This window comes from Vanessa tameamea, chromosome Z (assembly GCF_037043105.1).
Source record: "Vanessa tameamea isolate UH-Manoa-2023 chromosome Z, ilVanTame1 primary haplotype, whole genome shotgun sequence".
Lineage (NCBI taxonomy): Eukaryota > Metazoa > Arthropoda > Insecta > Lepidoptera > Nymphalidae > Vanessa > Vanessa tameamea.
In genome coordinates this window covers 4,490,262-4,511,372 of record NC_087341.1, presented here as the reverse complement: position 1 = coordinate 4,511,372, position 21,111 = coordinate 4,490,262, and the positions used below count along the sequence as shown (strand labels likewise).

Here is a 21,111-nt window from a genome sequence, read left to right as displayed (position 1 = left end):
TACTAAACTACAATTAAATAAATTAAAATTCATACGTCATAATAAAATACTGATGAATAGTATACTGATTTGTCCATCTAAAGTAAATCCGTTAAAATAAAAGCCGTTAAAACTATACACGTCATCATCTCATCAACAGGAGTTACTCCTTACTCACTATTCTCTAGCTTACAAGCGCTTAGCATTCACAAACATACTTTTATTTTATTGTAAAAATCAGTTAAACTCAATAAATGCTGGATTATCCGGAAATTCTTATCCAATGATTAGTTAGTCTAAACCGTTTTCGTTTGGACAAAGTCCTGCAAAAACGGAAAAAAAAACCTCGATAAAACGATAACAGTGAAAATAAATAAATACAATAACATAAAACTAAGCAACAACTAAAACATACGTACCACACACACACACATGGGAGTAGAGAACGGTGACAGACAGAGGGAGGGTATAAGAGAGCATCATGTCATTTGCCGTCACAGCATAAAAACCTGTCTTACCTCCAAGGCACATTACTGAATGATTCACATAAAATATAACATATATGACTAACGTGATTTAGGAACACACATTGATTTCCGCATCGATAAATCCCTTAAGTGTTATCGATACCAAAATAATAATTGTTGTTGTTAGTAGTCCGCAAAACTTGTTAAGTTCCCTTTAGATGCCCTAGACTATATTTACAAGTATTTTTATATAGTTGTATGTTCTCCTGAACTAGATCGGGTATTCGTTTCAACAATAACAAACTCAAAAAAAACATAGTATTCGGGTAAAATTGTTTTAACGATGAGATTGTTAAGAAATCGAAAAGTTTTAAAACGATTGCATTCTTTGCGAACAGACAGACAAGGAAGCAAGTTAAAAAAGCTAATATACCTTTTATCTTACCTTTTTGCTTTATTTGACATGATAGGTATGTACTAACATTTTTCTCATGCAGGCTGTCTCATTCTTAATGGAAACTAAATTCTAGTAAAACTAATTGTTTTGATACAACGGCAGTGAAAATGGAGTAAGGACGTTATTAGTTTATTAACTTTAATAAATTGGTGGTCAAGTCACCTGCTACATGGAATATAATAATTTCAATATTTAGTTGGATCGCTTGATATGAGTTCTGAAACACACGTAACCTTTTCATTGGATATCTTTTAAGCTCTCAATGTCAATAACACCAATCTTAATTAGAAGAGGATGTACGATAACACTGTAGATACGTCATTCGATATATAAAATGACTCCTAGTGAGCCATATTCTGTTAAGGCAAGTCTACACAATGAGTATAATACAGTACATGATATCATTTAAAGACAATAAAAAATATATTATACTTAAAATTATAATATAGCGCAATAGAAGTTAACATTATAATAAAGTACTCGTACATTTCCAACAATAATAAATTAATGATGTAATTGGAATTTTGTTGCGACTCAACGACTAGTGCCAAATGAAATCTTATTTGTTGATTACAGAAAATCTAGACAAACAACCAGTGTTTTGATGCAACTGTGTAGTGTACGTGGAGTGCCGACATTATTAGTTTATTGACCTTAATAAATTGAAGGTACGGTCACCTTGCACACTTGCAGTATGTCAATATTTAGCTTGACCGCTTGACATGAGGTCAGTATCATCCAACATCTATGAGGTTATCAGTAAGCATTTCATGTTGTTTTCCTGTGATTTTCCAAATGTACATACTCAAATAATCTTAATTATAGATTCATTTCATAAATGCTGACTAGTTTGTCTATTTGATATCCTAAACAAATCTTCAAATGAGTTTGAAAATATTTAGCCTTTTATTACATTTAAAGAGACGACTCGTGTAGTAGCCATAAAGACTATTTGAAAAAATACCGGACCGTTTTTGCTGACAGAACTTTTAATAAGCGAATCAGGTGATCGAATATTTGATTAATTGGAGCTGACTATTTGATTGGTAGAGAGAGTTTAGAGACGAAATGGAAAGAGAACAGTGATAAAAACCCGGCAGTGGTCTTTATCAGCCGTTAACCGTCGCAGTGCAATCGCGAGGCAGGCAGATAAAGGATTTGCAGTTGTTTATATGGCTTCTGTGTGCGGAGGTGCGGGCGGGACGCAGTCAGTGCGCGCGCGATGTGACCGGCGATGCACGCGCGCAATGCTACGCATTAGTTCGACTTCGACCACGATAAATCGAACATGGCTGAGTGGTCGTTCCTCGAGCGCGACTACCCCAACCGGGCGTACGACGTTTTTCCCTTCCCGTACTATCAAGACAAGGAGATCCAGCCTGCGCCTGCGCAGTGCCTGGCAGCGCAAGCGCAACCGTTCCAATGTCCTTCGCCGACGCTGACCGTTTTACTCTCTCCCGCTCAGCAAGGGACGCAGCAAATATGCGAATACAATCAAACCACCAAAGGGTATGTAATTTTTTTTTATTAAATTACGTAACAAATTGCATGTCTAGCGCCGTATCAATTAATATTATTAGCGTGACATGATCGACACATGTGAGCTGTCTAATTTATCGGTCGTTTCATACATTGTAACGTTAGGTTATTGTTTTTATTATGTTGTTATGATTAGATTATTAATACCCTGGCTCGCACTGTAAAATGGCGGAATGTCGGATATTATATTACTCGCTAGGTAATTGCTAACACTTAATTTAACATTTTCAAAATATTGACAGAACTATTTATGTATATTTTTATAATAACGATCCGTTATGACTACGTTACGTGTGGTTTTTAATCATGTCCGTGTTTAGACGTTTTATTTAATGATACTCGTACAGTTTTAGATTTTAATTTAGATTCGTCTTGCAAATTGCTCGAGTTGTTTGCGGAGAAAAGTCAGCAACTGCTCAGCGTGTCTTAGATAATAACGAATAAATGCATCCGATGACAAATATTTTATTAATATTACTTATCAACATATCGATAACATATTCAATGTCTCTCTCGTCTACACATAAGGATGAAGGACGATTTCATTAAGGTTTAAATGTCTTATATTGTAAGGATCCAGCCATAAAACATTAATAATATAAATTATAAATATTGTAAGAAGCCAAATCATGATATAGATCTCGATCTATCGATAATTGGATCAATTGTATTCTTAAATTTTCTGATTTTAGTTAGACGATGTTTCGGATAAATCGTTGGGAAAATTATCATGGCACATTTTTCCTCGTAGTAAGTACGAATGAGGATTGCGATACCGGTTTTTGCCTTCGCAAACTTACGCGTCTCCTAAAATTGAACATCTTTAAATCTTCTGCTTTTAATAAAATGCCTCATCAGTTTTAAGGAGTTCATTTGGAGCTTAAATGCCACCACATTAGTCCATTGCAAGAACTTTGAAAATTATGATTTCCGTCGGCAAAGGTTTTTTCATAAAATTTTCATTTCATCGAACATAGGATGAATTTTAAATTTCAGATTAAAAACACGAAAAGTTTAAATCAATTTATATAGGATAACATTCACCCTCCTATACAAGGTCATCTCAGCATTTGTATTTTTCGATACCCTTACTTCTGCTTATTAATATTACTTATTTTCTTTTATATATTACAACTAAAAACAAAAACAATATATATTTATATATAAATATAATAATATCATGCACGCGAAAGTAACTCTGTTTACCTCTTCATGATAAAACCGTTGAAACGATCAGTATCGTACTGAAATTATCTCCCTACCAAATTTCATCGAAATGACAAAGAAAATCGGAAGGACATAGACGTATTTTTTTAATTTACTCCTCGAGGGGGTAAAATGTGAGGTGATGGGTTGTCATATATGTAGAGTTTTAAATTATGTGCGGGTAAATTTGTAGTTATTTTTAACACAACACGTAATTTATTGATATCATTTTCTTTAAATTCTTTGTCTCTGCATCGAATTTTTAAACGATTGCTGATGCGGATATTTTTTTAAATTGGCCTTTACCGACGCAAACAAGCACTTTTTTCAAGTTCTTTCAGAAATTGTCATTTTGAGAGATATATTTTTTATGTGAACTAGGCGGAACTCCCATATACACCAGCTGATTGATTATAAGTTGTCACCTCTGCTCATAGATGTTGGTACTGTAAGAAACATTAACCATTTCTCATATCACCTATCGCCCACAAACTTTGGTAACTAAAATTTGATGTCCCTTGTGACAACGTGCAGTTGTAATCCTAAGTATTGCTGCTTGGTGGTACAATACATGATGCCAATACGCCACCAACCTTGAGAAAGAAAATGTTATATCCTTTGTACCTGTAGTTACACTAGCTCACTCACACTTGTTTGGTAGTAGAATATCTCATGAGTGGGTGGTTCCGACCCAGGTGGGCTTACACAAAGCCACTACCACCAACTAAAGTATACTTCCATTTTGTCTGTTCATTAATAACAGAAAGGTATCTTTTTTACCACCGACCATGTAGTATGTGCAATTTCGGCGCATTGAAAATGGGTAGATACCACTCAATCATGAGATATCCTATCGCCAAGAGTAGTACTCCGTATTGTTGTGTTCCGGTTTGAAGGTTGAACGAGCTAGTAGAATTACAGGCACAAGGTACATAACATATTAGTTGTCAACGAGTGGTTAATATTTCTTACAGCCCCATTGTCTATGGGCGGTGATGACTACTTATCATCAGATATGACAGACGGGCAAAAATATCCTTTATAATAAAAAACAAGTAGAGAAAGTCAGAAATCATTCGGATATTAGAGACGCCTTTTAAGCTTGGGTGTAGGATGCAGACTTACAAAGTTCTGTCTGAATCGATTTCAATCGAAGTTTCATAATTATTGTTAGCACGCCTTTAATTAAACTTTAAAAAAAAAATGTTTTTGCCTATTTGTACACAAACAGAATACACATTATAATAAGTGTAGATGAATAATTGCGTAGCGTTGTAGAATTAACGACTTCGGTTGTTTTTTTTTTTTTAAAACGACTTGTCAAATCGAAGGTTACATTACATACATATGTATTTTTTTTAATTTTTAATACACCGATTTATCGAAATATACGGAATAGGCATGTGAATCAATTATAGGTATATCTGACGTCCAATTAAGATGATATCATTTGAACCAGTTAACTATACATTCATTCATTCAGCTCCGAGGTAATTATTGACTTGCTGTGATAATTATTTCCTTGTTATCGCTTATTGTTTGACGGTTAATTGATATGGGGATCGCTGCACCTACCTCACCTCACATCCTAATCGTAGACCACGGTCCCGGCACCGGTGATCTTAAGCTGCTTAATTCATATCTATATTTAATAATTGATTATTATAAACGACCTATTCAGCGAGCGGATAGTAGATAATTTTTTTTTTTTTATTTATATTTAACTGATAAAATTGCTAAGCCTTTAAACATTAAACTTATAAGTATAATCTGAATGGAATTATGATGAATGAATGAATGAAATTATATTATAATGAACGAATGAAATTATGAATTATTATGAATGAAAGTATATTCTGAATAATATAAAGTCGAAAGTTTGAATGGATGGATGTTTGTTACTCGATCACTCCAGAACGGCTAAATGCATCTGCATGAAATTTGACACAGACATAGATCATATTCTGGAAGAGCACATCATGTAAGTTACTTTTTATTCAGAAAAAAAATGTATCTATAACCCGCAATCACACGCGGTGACGCCGTAGACCGAGACAAATATTATTATATAAGTATCTCACTTCGTAGTTATATCAATTTTAAATTTAGAATATTGACGTGGCCAGCGAGCGTTTCATGTTTTTGTCAGTATTATATACCTACATAAGATGTACATATGTGATCAGTGGGGCACCTAATGCTGATTTATCGACTTCAAAATTTAATGATCCGTAACAAATATTTAATAGCAACAGTTGCTATGCTCTAACCGTAATAGCCCCACAGGTGAGGTAGTATCGCATCGTATTAGATAAGAACCGACTATCATTAGGCTGCATCGGCCGAGCAGTTAAAAAAATATATTATATAACAGGACTGCGTAAATAATTTGGTAGATGTATGTTTTACGTAAAAAATATAAAATATTTTGGTTATGAAACCACACAACATTTTCAGCAGTCTATCAAAACGATCGATGACATATACCTAGAATGAATTCGACACAGTAACAATGAGCAGGGTAAAGTATTGTTTTATCGTTCGAAATTTATTTATATAATAGGATTAAGTGTGTTCTTCGTTATAAAAGCGGCTATTCAAAATTATGAAGAGCAATATTCCTTTATCCTCCTCGGTTGTGAAAATCAGGCTAATTGCGAGCGCTAAACATTGATTTATTAAATATTGAAGTAGAATTATATATATATATATATATACACGGTTTCGTCCGCTTAAAAATATAATAGTCAGCTCACGCCGCTGTCACATCAAATTAAATATAATTTATTCAAGTAAACTTTACAATAACGTATTTTTAAATTTCAATTCAACTTCAAACAATTTCAAGGCAATTTTGCAAAACTATCACCGGAAAACAGCCTCCAGCGTAGTCTTAAAACGTATTTGACGTTTATGTATATGTATGTGTTTATGTTTATGTCTTGGCGAGACTAAACATTTTTTTTTCGTATTTGAAAGGATGAAACTACAAAAAAATGTTTAATGAATTTTTTTTTATAAATATTGAACAACATCACATAGATTACTCTGATCCCAGTGTAAATAGCTGAAGCTTGTGTTATGGAAAATGAAAAGTAACGACGGTACCACAAACACCCAACCCAAGACAACATAGAAAATTAATGAACTTTTTCTACATCGACTCGGCCGGAAATCGAACCCGGGATGTCGGAGTGGCGTACCCATGAAAACAGGTGTACACACTACTCGACCATGGAGGTCGTATTTTTTATGATTGTAGATGCGTAAATGTAATTGATTTATATTTACGCATCTACAATCCTCTCTAGTTCAAAATCACCAGTCACTTGTTTCTAGAGAGTTTCGTCACTCCATATTCAGTCAACCATCGTCCAAAGCCATCTCTTTTTGACTCTCTCGCTGGTCTCATAAAAGTCGATCGCCACATTCCCCCCTTTCTCAATTACCTATCATACACGTGTATATTGTGTTATGTCATATCTACAGTATACTTCAATGTAATAAGGAGCATTTATATAATAGAGATAAATAATTTCCTTCAAAGAGTATTATCTCCGAATATGTTTTCATTTTAAGAATGATATAAGATTTTAAGAAGGATTTGAGAGGTGGTTATGGTATTTCGTAAAAAATGCTTACGTACGTAATTAAAAAAAAGTACTTCCAAAAACGAGCGGTTATTTTGATTGAGTTTGCGTTGCATCGCTTAATAACACAAATTCATTCACAAATCCAGCAATGAAAAGCAACCAGTAATTGTCTCTTCATCCTCCTACTAGGATATCAAAATTTATGCAATTGTAACACGCTTTTAACCTTTTTATTACTTACTCGTTTTGAATATACGTAATTGTACAAGTGAAATATTGAAAAATTTCAGTAGACTATGCAATTTTATGAGCTCGTTAATTTTGTTTCGACGATTAAGCACTAGTAATAAGGATGATTAGGTAACTATATAGTGGAACTCTTCAACAGCTAGTAAATGTCTAATGTTTAATGTTTGTATATACAACACACGCTTAGTCCTGAAAGTCTATTGATAAAGTTAGGAAGTGATCGTTGAACTGAGTTTCACTACACAAAAGGAAGACGTGATAATATTCTCTCGTAACAAATATAAGTAAGGTATGTACATAATTTCATACTTGCTGCGTTGGTTGGGTAGTCAGTAATTTATTTGTAATTTAATTAATAGTTTCTTGCCTTTGTATAAATTAATTACTTTATAATATTATCAGCGACTGTTATTTGTTATTCAAAATTTTATTTAACCGAAAACTATTTCTATCTCGAAGAAATCTTCTCTTCTTCTTCGTCGTTCTTAAGCACATTTTATTACTTCTATTCAGTTTTTTTTCTTCTTTTACAGCGATTTATAATATTATTATTTAAGAATCCACTATATATATATATATATATTCTTTCCTATATATACGATATATATATATAACGTACAAGGTCTACGATGGACCCGATCAAAACCTATACACAATTATAAATCGTCAAACAAATAATATTTTTTTAGTCGACAACATATGTCCGCAAAATTAATATTGAACGCAACTATTGATTGTATTTGAATGAAACTCGGAATAAAGATAACTTATACCAAGGTGTAGCATATAACCTAACCCAACTTAACAATTGATCCCCTCCGCACTGTTGGAAGCTACTAATTACTAATTACTACAATAATACATATACAAAGCGCGAATAGAAACGGCAAAATTAGCATATATATATTTCTCATACTTTCATATCTGGCCTTTCTACTAAATCAAATATAATAAATCTGATATATAAAATCTTGCCGATAGAGATTTTGTATAAATAAAAGAATATTTTCATTTAACATTTAGTCCTTCATAATTCTCCGCTGCGCAAAATAACAAGCGTGGGACGACATAGAATTTACTATGTACCAGGTTACGTTGCATACGCATATAATATACAAGACACATATGATTTATACACTTTGTGATGTATATGTTTTTCTGAACAAAAATTTAAAAATATATGTATATAAATTTTAGATGTAACACGTTCCAATACGCTATTCAAATCCTAGCAAGAGTAACTAAGTTTTTTTTTCAGCGTTGAAAGAAAACGTCACGAGAAAATCTGGATAGGTACCTGTTTCGCCCAAGAGTTGATTATTTAATGACTGCCACTAATAATATAAGTAACAAAAGTAAACCAATATATACAACTTCGTCCTTGAAATGTTACCGTAGTATATTAAATATTACTTATATTGTGGTTAAAGAAAATACACTAAACAATTACTTTACCGTAGAAAATGCAGGTGAATGAACCTCGGCGGATTTTTAAATGTCAGATTCGCGTAGTTTTGATTGCCTCGTTAAATATTTGTGAATCGATGTTCAATGCTTGTGAAATGACGATGGCAAGGCTAACTTCAAGAATTCGAAATGTTATTATATTGTATCCTTTATATTGTACATTACTAAACCTTAATTAAACAATGTATATTATTTTCTAAACGACGCCGTTTGGCATAAAGGCAGTCGAAATATGATACTCTATACAACCTTTTCACATTTTGTTTTCAATTGAATGAAAACTGATTTGTTTCGGATATTACGCGATGCCTTCCATTAGGGTCGCTTTGATATCAACAATGAAAAAATCTTCAAGCTTACAACATTATCCGATTTCGGTATGACGCTACAAAAAGGCACTGACAACAGGTCACCTGACGTAATTCTAAAAGGCAAAGTATCGAAGCGTGATTTCAAACACATTTTTGCAGTCAAAGTTTAAGCGTGTTAATTAAAAGCGTTTATTAAATTCTCAGCCATACTGCTAAATTCATTTAGAACATATTTTCTGAAAATTTACCGAGCGGTGTAAAAGCATTGTCCCCTCAAACGGCATGCAAGAAGTTTCTGTTTAATTGTGAAGCCTTTTCATTGCGATTTCCGATCTTTTTAGAATATGAGTTCGTTATATTTTTATGAAGCATTCATATGACGCTAAACGGCCGTGCATCTGTTAACTAAGCGCTATATTATTTTTTATTTTTCATGGGCATACACTTGACTTTATAAATTACTGATTTACTCCTACGTCCTCAATTAGACCTTTATTAAGACATTATTAAACTTTATATAACACTTCAAATACATATTGGGAGGGAATCTAGAACTTTTCTGTTCAGAAGTCGCCTGTAACTGTAATAAAATAATCACATTATTGTAAAAAAATATTAAGGAGGCGTATTACATTCTAACAACCCAATTCGGTCGACGTAGGTCAATTTTTTACGTTTAATTAATTTGTATTTGTTAGGGAAGTTCGTAAAACAAAAAATAAACATCAAACAAGGTATAATGGTCCAATGTTTTCTAACTGCAATATAATGATATAGCAGTTAGTTAGAAAATATTTCAAACGCTAAATTACCTTTTACGGGTAGCTGTATTTTATGACAATTTGTCTTGAGGGTTCATAGGTGCATATTACTCGTATTTATTGATACGAGTATTAAGCACCGGATCGTTGTATGAGGTGAACTTTGTCACTAATAAAAAATTCACAAATGCATGCATTATACTCAACGGGGCACAAGACTGACTGTTTTTTTTTAAATATTCTTTAATACATTTAGTTCAGTAGTTAGTCATAAGATTGGACTGGGTCAAGTTCGGGAAAGAACTTCGACTTATGTGATCAAATTTGGCGCTATGTATATACATATATAGCTAAATTAAACGTTTGTAATTATTTACCCCATGTTCGACTATTACATAAAATATCACGAAAAATGTTTGTGCTATGAATGTACTAATAAATATTTCGTATAATTAATTAAATTCATAGATTGCAAATTCATTATTTTTCGATAATATTCACTATATATAACATACATAACATTGACATCCTGTAAATTTCCCACTGCTGCCTTTCAGGAAAAGGTTTGGAGCATATTGCACCACGTTACTCCAATGCGGGTTAGTTGGAAACACGTGTGGCAGAATTAATTGAAATTAGACTCATGCAGGTTTCCTCACGATGTTTTCCTTCACCGCCGGGCACGAGATGAATTTTAAATACAAATTAAGCTCATGACAATTTAGTACTTGCCTGGGTTTGAACCCGCAATCATCGGTTAAGATGCACGCGTTCTAACCACTGGGCCACCTCACTACATATATGAATATAATATTATCATATTAATAATTTGGAAACGGTAAGACTTATTTAGTATAACAAACAAATCAAAAAGAATTAAAATGTAATGTAATTACAACACTTATATAAGAAAAGTTCATGTTACATAAGTCAGAACGCTCGTGAGAAGTTCTACTATCATAAAATGTACTTCAAAAATATTATCAATTTATTCAACACAAAGTCAACTTGTTATCGGCTTGAGGATACGTAAAATTTTTATTAATTTTACATTAGCGCACTTAGGGCAATAGTCGACGAACTCACGAACGCCCCCTACATAATCAATCAGCGATTCGTACCGACGTTTATACATTCGTACCATAAAAATTGACCATTGCCTCTGCCATTTTGAATGAATAAAAGAACGGCTAAGTAAGACCTGCAGTATTCCCTATACTGTAAAGTCTTATTGACATTATTATATTTAAATAATGTCGAATCGAAATCCTCTTTCCAGTGAATATAAATAAAATAATTACTGCATAAATCATGAGCGTATAAAGGGAATAAATGCTACCAGCATTTGCCTGTTAAGCTGCAGAGCCGAATCTCACCAGTGGAGTAACAGCAAGAGCTTGAAGGAGTATTTCGGACAATTTTAGTAAAAATATAAAAAAAGACTTTAAATTTTAACCACAACGACATTTATTTTGATGTTTGACAGGATGCTTGATTAAATAAAATCTTACTTAAAGATTTCAAGGTTGAATTTTACTTTTTTTGTTGGTCCTGCGATTGAACTCTTTCCAATCGGGTCGGATTTGCCGTCTAATCGACTAATAACAGTGAGGGACGGAGAATGCACCTGTGTAGGTGCTATACTCAACACACATACATATATAAACATATACCGAACTTTTGCTCGATATTTAATTTACTAAATAATTTCCAAGCTCATCTATTTATTTAAGGGTTACGACAGTTGACTTCGTTAGTCAGTTTTGGTTGAATATTGCAAATGAATTTAACGCTAGATCCAGACAAACGATTGGGCTGAAATTTTGCTCACCCTTTTGGTTCTGGTAACTAATGTCCGGCCGCTGAGAGAATGCGGTCCTGTGAACCGTGATCGAATAAACGATGTTACTTTGAAATGGCTAAGAGTTTTCGAAACAAAAATACTTTCGAAATAATAAACACGCTGTTAGAAGAATTTAGTTAATGTACTATAATATACTACTACGTTTTAGTGACTAAGAAACCCGTCTGTCCCTTTTTAGGTTTCCACTGATCTGTACCGGAAGGTACCAACCCAGGTAATTTGACAAAGTTCTTCGACCAAGTATAGAACAACTAATTACAAGCAATAACAATTACATTTTTAAAATTACATTTAAGCAAAAAATAAATATTTATTTTTAGTCATTCTACGTAAAACTAAGTTTAACATGAGTAATTAATACGTTTGAAGATCAATCTTCGTTAGTTTTGAATTGTTGGCGAACTGGGACGTTAGGAAATCAACGATACAAAGAAATCCACTTTAGGGATAATCGTTATCTTTTATTATTTCCAATATATCTTCATTTTTAATTATTATTTTTGATTTCTTTTATCACAATTTAATTAAATAGTTTATTTCATACTATATAATGTATTATTTTTAAGTAGTGTTCACGTAATAAATTTAATGACAACTTAACAAAATGTACAATTATAAATAAATTATATGATTATAATTATTTATAAAAAAGTTGTATCTTTGATTCAAATCACTTGCTCGAATGTTAATTATTTATAAGGTAAGTCGACAACTTGTTTAGAAGTCAAAATTGAAATAAACGAATTGTTTAAATTTATTTATATTTAATTATAAACTAAAAATAATTATTTCAAGTTAAATTTAAGTAATAATAGAGGCATAGAGAATCCATTGTGACATAATGAAAGAGCATCTATAAATCTAAGAAGTAAATTGTATGAATATCATCAAAAAAATTGAAGTGTGAAAATATAAAATATTCTAATTTTTAAATACCTAATATTTCAAAATATTATTAGCGCCATAAAAAAAAGTCGTTTAACATTTCTTACTTATTTCATAAAAATAATGTATACAAAGGTAAAGAATAAAAGTTTAAAGGTAAAACGTTTAACGTGCATAAAAGGAGACACATCTGTCCATTTAAAAAAAAAAAAAAAGGAAAATATCAAGTATTGCTTCATTTCCTTTAAAAGGGCGGGATTTTAAATATAGTTATATATAATATACCTGTAGATAGGGTGTTTTTATCTATAATACGTTTTCGCTAATTTGCTTAAGTACACATAAATGTAAAGAGATTATTTTCGGTTTTTTTACTTTGAAATCATCGTCACGAAGATTAAGTTATGTTATAATTCGGTAAACACAATTGCATCAGACAGTGATACGACTTCGAAGACACAAAGCAATTGATTTCGGATATGCCCGCACGCCGTCTGCCACGTCCAGACTTGACGTCCCTAGTAAGGCTGTTGTACAACAGTTTTTTTCAGCTATACAGCGCGATATATCTTTCAATACAAAAATAAGTAGTTAATATTCATAGGGTTTGGTGTTACCAAAATATCGAGTTCACATTTAACGTCTCTAAAGATAACCATAATTAATAATAGGCTTAAAAGACAAAATCAAAGATAAAGTAGAAATATATACAAATATTATAAATGCGAAAGTAACTATATCTGTCTGTTTGTTTGTTGTTGTCCTTTCACAGCTAAATCTCTAGACCGATTTCATGAAATTTGATATAAAGCAAGCTTAAACTGAAAGGAAGGACACGAACTTGTACTCCGAGGCCCGACTCCTAAGCCGCGAGCGTATACGCGGGCGATAACAAAGGTAATATTTTTTATAAAGACTTGTAACATAAAGAAGCATAGCGTAGCATCTGATAGTGAATGTTCTTTAAAATTGAAATAGGTTGATTTAGACTGTTACGTATTATGTAAAGTGTATCCGAACAATTTGACGCTTCTTTTTGCTTATCCTGAATCTTAATAAGCACGTGTTTTAAATTGTTCTGACAAAAAAGTTGACTCACAATGGAAATAAATTTTTCAAGAAATTATTTCGAATGTCATAAAACAACCAAAATGTGTTGGGAAATCTGACTTCAGAATTCGATTTTCAGATGCATTAACAAATATAAAATAATTCCCATCGTACATCAGATCGATAATCCTGAAAATACGTTACTGTAGTATATTTTACCTAATGCATACGATAACACTAACAAAATTTGAAACCAAAAAAGCCGTGGCGCTTGCAATAGATAAAAATAATAATTATCTGATAATTCACTTGAATCACTAACACTTTTAATGTCCTGTTATAGCAAAAAACTATTTATATAATACTGGGAACAGCCAGTAATACTATGTATTTAAAGCTTCAAGTTTTTTTTAGTAAATAGAACTATAAACAATCAGACACACAAACAAGAAACTATTTAATAGAACTTCATGGCAAATATTAAGACTCAATAATTTCTAAATACTAAACCTATAATACCTCATTTACAGTTGCATTGCATAATTGAATATAATTGTATGCAATGAATACTTGGCATGTATCGAGATCGAATATGCGTATAACAGCGGAGATACTTTTAATTATAACTACTCAAAATTAAAAATAGAATAAATATTATTGGTAAACTTTATGGATTCACGCCTTCGTCATTTTAAAGTGAGATCTTTTTTTAATAATTTTGTTGAGATGGTTTCCTACTCCTACACGAAGTATATTATTATTACACGACAGAACGTCATTTACAGTTACATTACAGTTTTTTAAATGGATTTAAATACTCTCAAACAAATTCAAAATTTAGACGTTTCTGGGTAAGGAAATTGGAAGTTCTAATTGTCTGATCAATTCATATTTATTGAATTACGTATATATAATTATTACAAAAGCAATTTTCGTTTAGTTTAGTTTAAAACAACCCCCGTCTGCCTTACAAATATTACAATTTAGAGGGAAAATGCTTAACATTCTCGAATATATTGAAACCGAATCCTAACAATGCATTCAGGTAAAATCAAAATATGAATGCCATTTCATGCTTCATCTGTGTAATCAAAAGCGATTGTTTTAAGGCCAATAATAATGTAAAACAGTAAGCTAATATTAGCGGTTTCCGTTTTCTTTGATGCAAGCTATTTGTGTACATTCAAATATGGTTATATCGATATTGTTTCGAGATAATGATATAAAAATATTACTATTTCGGTGGAGATAATACATTTTTATTATTCCGTTTTATAAAAACCAACTCTCTATCTAACTTTAAGGAAGACTTTAATTTGTATTAGTTAAAGTATGAGAAATATAATATATCTAATTTTCTTTCTTTATTTTATAAAAGGGCGGGCAAATTTTACGTCTAATAGTAAGTGATGACTATTGCCCATAAATAGGGTTGCCAGGCGTTTGAATAATGTCGGACATAGTTAGGCTATTCGATAGCGTGTCCGGCCAAAATAAACGGTGTCCGGCGTGTCCGGCTTTTGTTAGGCTTTTTATATTTTGTTTATTCATTTCGCAAACGAGTTACATTTGATTTTATATATATTTCATTATAATTTAATAAGATTTATGGATTAATCAGAAAAGCTTGATTTAATATACATTTTTGTTTATCATACCTATTAATACTGAGACATAAAATCTTCAATAATGTAGGATATCCGATTGATGCCGTTTGAAATTTTGAGCATTTCTTATAAAACCGATGTGCCACTAATACTGGGAACTGAGATGTTATGTCCCTTGTGCTTGTCATTCTGTCTCCCTTAAGATTCAAACAATAACACAACTATACTAAGTATTGCTGTTTGGTAGTAGAATATGTTAGTCGTACCCAGACATACTCGCACAAAGCCTCCAAGTAAAATATAGATAGAAGTCACTGTGGTTTAAAAAACCGAAGATAATAAATACGAGTAGATACTAAAATATGACTCGCCTATAAAGATTTCCATAGAAATAATTGTTACGAGTATCTCAAATTATTGTTTGATGATCTTAGAATAAATATAAATCATTTCTTATTTCTGTAATATAATCTTCAATAATGCTTCTGCTGTTAACGCGCTTGCTCAAGCTGTCTAGCTATGTACATATGTACGTACTTAATTTTTTTTTTTTCATTCTCTTTTCAAAATCAATACTTTATTTAAATTTATTTAAAAATCCCTTTTTTATATATGATAATACTTCTCTTTCTGTATAGTCATTATACATATGTCATAGTACGCTATACCAGCCCGTTAATTAAAATTTGTCGATTCAACGTAAACATTTCTTGAAATATTGCAAACTTAATATCCGCTATAAATGAAGGCAATGATTCCGCAATAGTTATGTAATTTAATTATACATACATACTGTGATAAAAAATATGTATGTTTAATTTAAATGTGTTTGTTGAAAATGTGATTCAAATTAATAAACCTTTGTTCGGGATTTGGCTGAATACCACACACGTCAGAAACCTTACGTCGACGTTAGGCTTTCAATTGGATAACAGCTAACAGATATAAATCAGCCATGACAGACTGTGCTGGTCCAAAATCCTAAATGAAAATTGTATGTTCGAATTCTGTCATGCATTTATAAACCCGAGGAAACCTGCATGTGTTGAATGAAAATGTCATATCTGTTTGTATTTGAGCAGTGTGGTGGAATGATATCCAAAACTTCACCATATCTTAACAAAGCACTGGAACACTTACTTACTCTTACTAATATATAAAATATTAATAATCGAATAATTCGTATTTATAAGCAATATCAGCAATTTATATTTTCAATGTGTCGGACATAAGTCATGTTACTTTTCAACGAATGTAATAACATCTGATTGAATAATTTAACACTCTTATCGCCATATTTAGATGGTTTGCAATCATGATAGAAATATTCTACGCGATTCGATATTTTAACATAAACGCACACACACATCTAACAATCGGTCAAATCAACTCATTTTTGAAATAAAACAAATAAATTTATAATAAATCTAAATTTATAAATTTATATACAAATCAAATTATACTATTATCGTACTAATATAACAATTACAAAAGTTCGGATTTATGGATGTTTGTGACGTCAGAACCGCTGAACGGAAAGGTTAGCGATACTTTTTATCCCAAACACATGCAATACCCAATACATGCTGGTAAAGCCACGGGTAGAAACTATTGGTAATAAAATAAAACACGTGGAAATGTATACCCGATTACATAGATAATTTAATAAATAAAATTTGTAAGATCAAGTAGAATGACAACAAACAACGTTCTAACTTCCTGAGACAGACTTCCGACCATCATTGGTAAGTTCTGTTTGCGTCATCGGATTTGTTTCGTCGGAAATTAGACGACTGGGCTAAAAATCGCTTCGTTTAATTTCCGACGTAACAAGTTTATTGAACTCAAAAGTCTAGCATACCCAAGTGAGAGTATTTCGACCTATTTACAAAATTCTGACGATAATGCCTTTAAATATTTATGTATCTTTTTAGTCTATTTACAAATATACTTTAATATTGTTACTAAAAGATTTAGGTCCTGATGTCTGGATGTATAAGTAACATTTGTAACTGAAAGTGTATTTCGAGAATTCTATTGATGTATGTTTGTATGCAAATTTTCAGGTTATACTTTAAGTGAATATTAAATTTTGATCGTACGTATCGATACGACTATTACTAATCAAAAATAAGTTGGATATATTCTTCAGCAATGCAAGCAAAGTTGAATGTGAATAAATACTTTTTACGTTTGAAGAAATTAACTTATAGTATTAGTGTAGGGCGTTTATGTGTCGTGTTATTTAGATACATGCTCGCATGCCGAGGTAACAATGATGCTAGCATACAATTTTAGGCGGAAATTACGTAATTAAAATGAATTAATTTATTATTATTAGTATTTATTAAAAAAATATTTTCTATAACTAAATAAAAAATACATTAAAGAAAACCGAAGAACCAAGTTATTTCGAGAAAATAATTAGAGGTTTTAATATTAATATGATGATGTTTCGGTTCAAAGTCATCATTACATAGTATAAATTCAAGTCGTTTAACGCTGTCTGTCAGTCTCTGTGTATGGTTAGATCTTTAAAATTACACAATGGATTTTGATGTGTTTTTTTTTTAATTGATAGATTAATTCAAAAGGAAGGTTTATATGTATAAAACATGCACAATATAGTAGAGAAACACTGATAATTTTAGACGTTTCTAATGTGATGTGGTAAATAAACAATTTTTTTGTACTTAATTTGCAAAGGCTGGCTGAAAGCGAGATCATTGAGATAGATCAAAATAATGTACTACAGTATTGTTGTTGTTGTAGTTAAAAAAGGCCAACAAAAACATCCGCGATGGTATATTTCTCTTATATCTTACGGATAACCCACAATAACGATTTTTTATCCTTTAGTTTTACAAGAAATAATAGTTTATTTTCGAAGCGTATTTAAGCAATACAAAATTAATCTTTATCCAATTAAGTACCTTAAATACATTATGCATTTAATGTAGATCAATATGGCACTTTAAAGCATGTCATTTACGCGAATATTTCCGAAGATATTACAGATTTAAAATGCAGGAACACAGCGGTTTGTATTGTCTAATGACAAAAAGCTATGAGCTTTGTATGTAATGACATTCTGTTGTATATTTAGCATCAGTGTTTCACCCGTGCGAAGCCGGGTCGGGTCGCACGGTACCACGTTACGCACGTTATAAATTGAGTTACCGTTTATTGACACATTTCGTAATAGTTAGCCAGGTTTTACTGTACATATTTTAGTATATGTATGTATTTCAAATTTAAAAATATATATATTCAAGTAGACATAAATTTATAAGAGAAAATTAAAATTACCATCGATTTAAAAATGTTGAGACCACTTACCATCAGGTGGCCCATTTGCTGGTCAGCCTAACTATATCATAAAAAAATATGTCCATTTTTATTACTGACGTTCGTGCTATTTATTTCCAAAGTTGAAAATTAAAGACGATTTTAATATTAAACAAATAATCCGCGATATTCTTACGTCGATCCTTCGTATATCTGGGTATATTCCTTTCTGAATCGGTGGTAAATTTTACCTTAAAATAGCTTTCACTTTCAACTGTACTATTTATACAATGGGTAGACCGTTTCACTGGGATGTACTAAAAACTAAAAAATGGATCAAACGGAATCTATAAAATACCTTGGAATAACAATAGACCAACACTTACGGTGAAAATAACACATCAGGGTTGAGTGGATGTAGAAGAAAATTAATAATCATTTTTAAAAATCTCAGCTATGTTTATGATATAAGTCTTCTGATCGATTGTTACGATTTTTGTCATTCCTTATTAAGTTATGGAATTTCAGTACGGGTTGGAGCAAGTAAATATTTAATGCTTACACTAGAACGAGCTTAGATCGAGCTCAAAGATTATATGCATCCTACCGATTCACTATATAAAAACTTGCCGTTTTTAACAGTTCGGCTAATATATATAAAATATATATTGATGACGCAACATAGAAAGCTAAATACTACATCCCATAATAAGAGGCGACATGACAGATTATATGATCGATCAACGTATTAATTAGCCTTCTCCAAATAATCCTATCTCTTTTGGCACCGTACCTATATAATAAAATATCTATGAAAATTGTTATAAAGGATCTTACTAAGTACAGTCTTAAGACATTACTTCATATTATCATATGATGATACTGAAAAATTGCTGAAATCTGACTTCATTTAAGAACCTAACTCATCTAAAAATATAACATCTTACACACAAACACATACACATGCTCACAAAACGCATGCAAATACATACATACACATATAAATACAACATTGCACTATCAATATAATATCATATTCAGATTAATTTAAAATAAAAATAAATGTTCTTATTATGAGTTCTTATTCTTATTCTATTGAGCAAACTATAGAAATAGCCTGTGCAGAGCTTGAGCGTGTCATTGTTGTATGCGTATACAGGCCCCCTAGTGGATTATATGAATTGTTTGAAAATGTATTGGAAAATCTTTTATCGAAATTATCTGAATCTAATAAAGAAATTATTGTTTGTGGAGATTTTAATATAAATTTACTCCATAATACAACCACAATTATTAGATTCAGATCATTGTTAAGTTCATATAATCTGGTAAATCTGTTCTTAGAACCAACTAGAATAACAGATTCCACAGCAACTTGCATAGATAACATATTTGCTACCCATATTCCACAAAATAAAATTATTATTAATAAACTAAATTCAGAACATTGTGAACAACAAGCTTTATTTAATTTACATGTTAAAAAAATAAGCAATTCCGAAAAAATAATGTTTGTTCCTTTGACCACAAGTCGTGACCACAATTCAGAAGTTTAGAAGTAATATTATGGCCAATCTCTCACACAAATCTTTTAGTGATAATCCCAATGTTTTGTATAATAATCTATTTAAATTAATTAGAAACAAGTTTAATGCAATATTCACTTCTATAACAGTTAATACAAAAAACTTTTTAAAATTCAATGATTGGGCTACTATTGGAATTCATAAAAGTAGGCAACGAATGTACGAGCTTTATAATGAAAGGACGTACAATCACAGTGCCACTTTTGCCAACTATGTAAGTAACTATTCAAAATTATTTAGAAAAGCGTGCTTTTTGGCAAAGTCTTTAACTATAAAAAATAGAATTAAGAATGCACATGACAAAATAAAAATGACTTTTAATTATTATGAAACTGGTAGAGGTGGCAGTCGCAGCTCTTGTAACTTTTGCATATACTATGCAGCTATTGACTCGCGATCGAGAAATGTGCTCCTACCGTCATTCAGTTCACCTAGTACGGAGGGTTATATTAATCGAACTTGAGTTCCTTAGCATTGTTTTATACATTATTTTTAATAACTTAGATTTACATTTTACTACTGTATACCTTGTAAAATAATTCTTATATATATATATATATATATATATATATATATTTATTTGAATTATAAAAATAGTATTTATTTTTTACAATAATCGCTTTCGTTTCCAGTGTTAAAATATATCAAACATTTACTAAATTTTAATAAATTAGTAAATTAATCCGATCCTAGAACCACCTAAAAATGATAGCTATATAAATATATTAAAATTGCAATATATTGACTGTGAGTAAGCGTGTCCGAAAAATTTTGCTTATTAGATTCTGATAATAGCGGTAAA

At 31.3% G+C, this 21,111-nt stretch overlaps 1 protein-coding gene across 6 annotated transcripts in view; it reads left to right on the top strand.

Annotated features, from left to right (window-relative positions):
* Positions 1 to 2,101: 2,101 nt before the first annotated feature.
* LOC113404222 (hypoxia-inducible factor 1-alpha-like) overlaps positions 2,102 to 21,111 on the top strand; it is an 87,044-nt gene continuing 68,034 nt past the window's right edge. For 4 of the 6 annotated variants that reach the window (XR_010309882.1, XR_010309880.1, XR_010309881.1 and 1 more), the window contains exon 1: positions 2,103 to 2,412. Coding sequence is in view for 3 of the 6 variants with exons in the window: in XM_026645062.2 (XP_026500847.2) it covers positions 2,192 to 2,412 (221 nt within the window). In the remaining 3 variants the exon portion in view is untranslated. Of the gene's footprint in view, positions 2,413 to 21,111 lie in introns of all 6 variants that reach the window. The other 2 variants (XM_026645061.2, XM_026645060.2) reach the window with 1 other exon arrangement.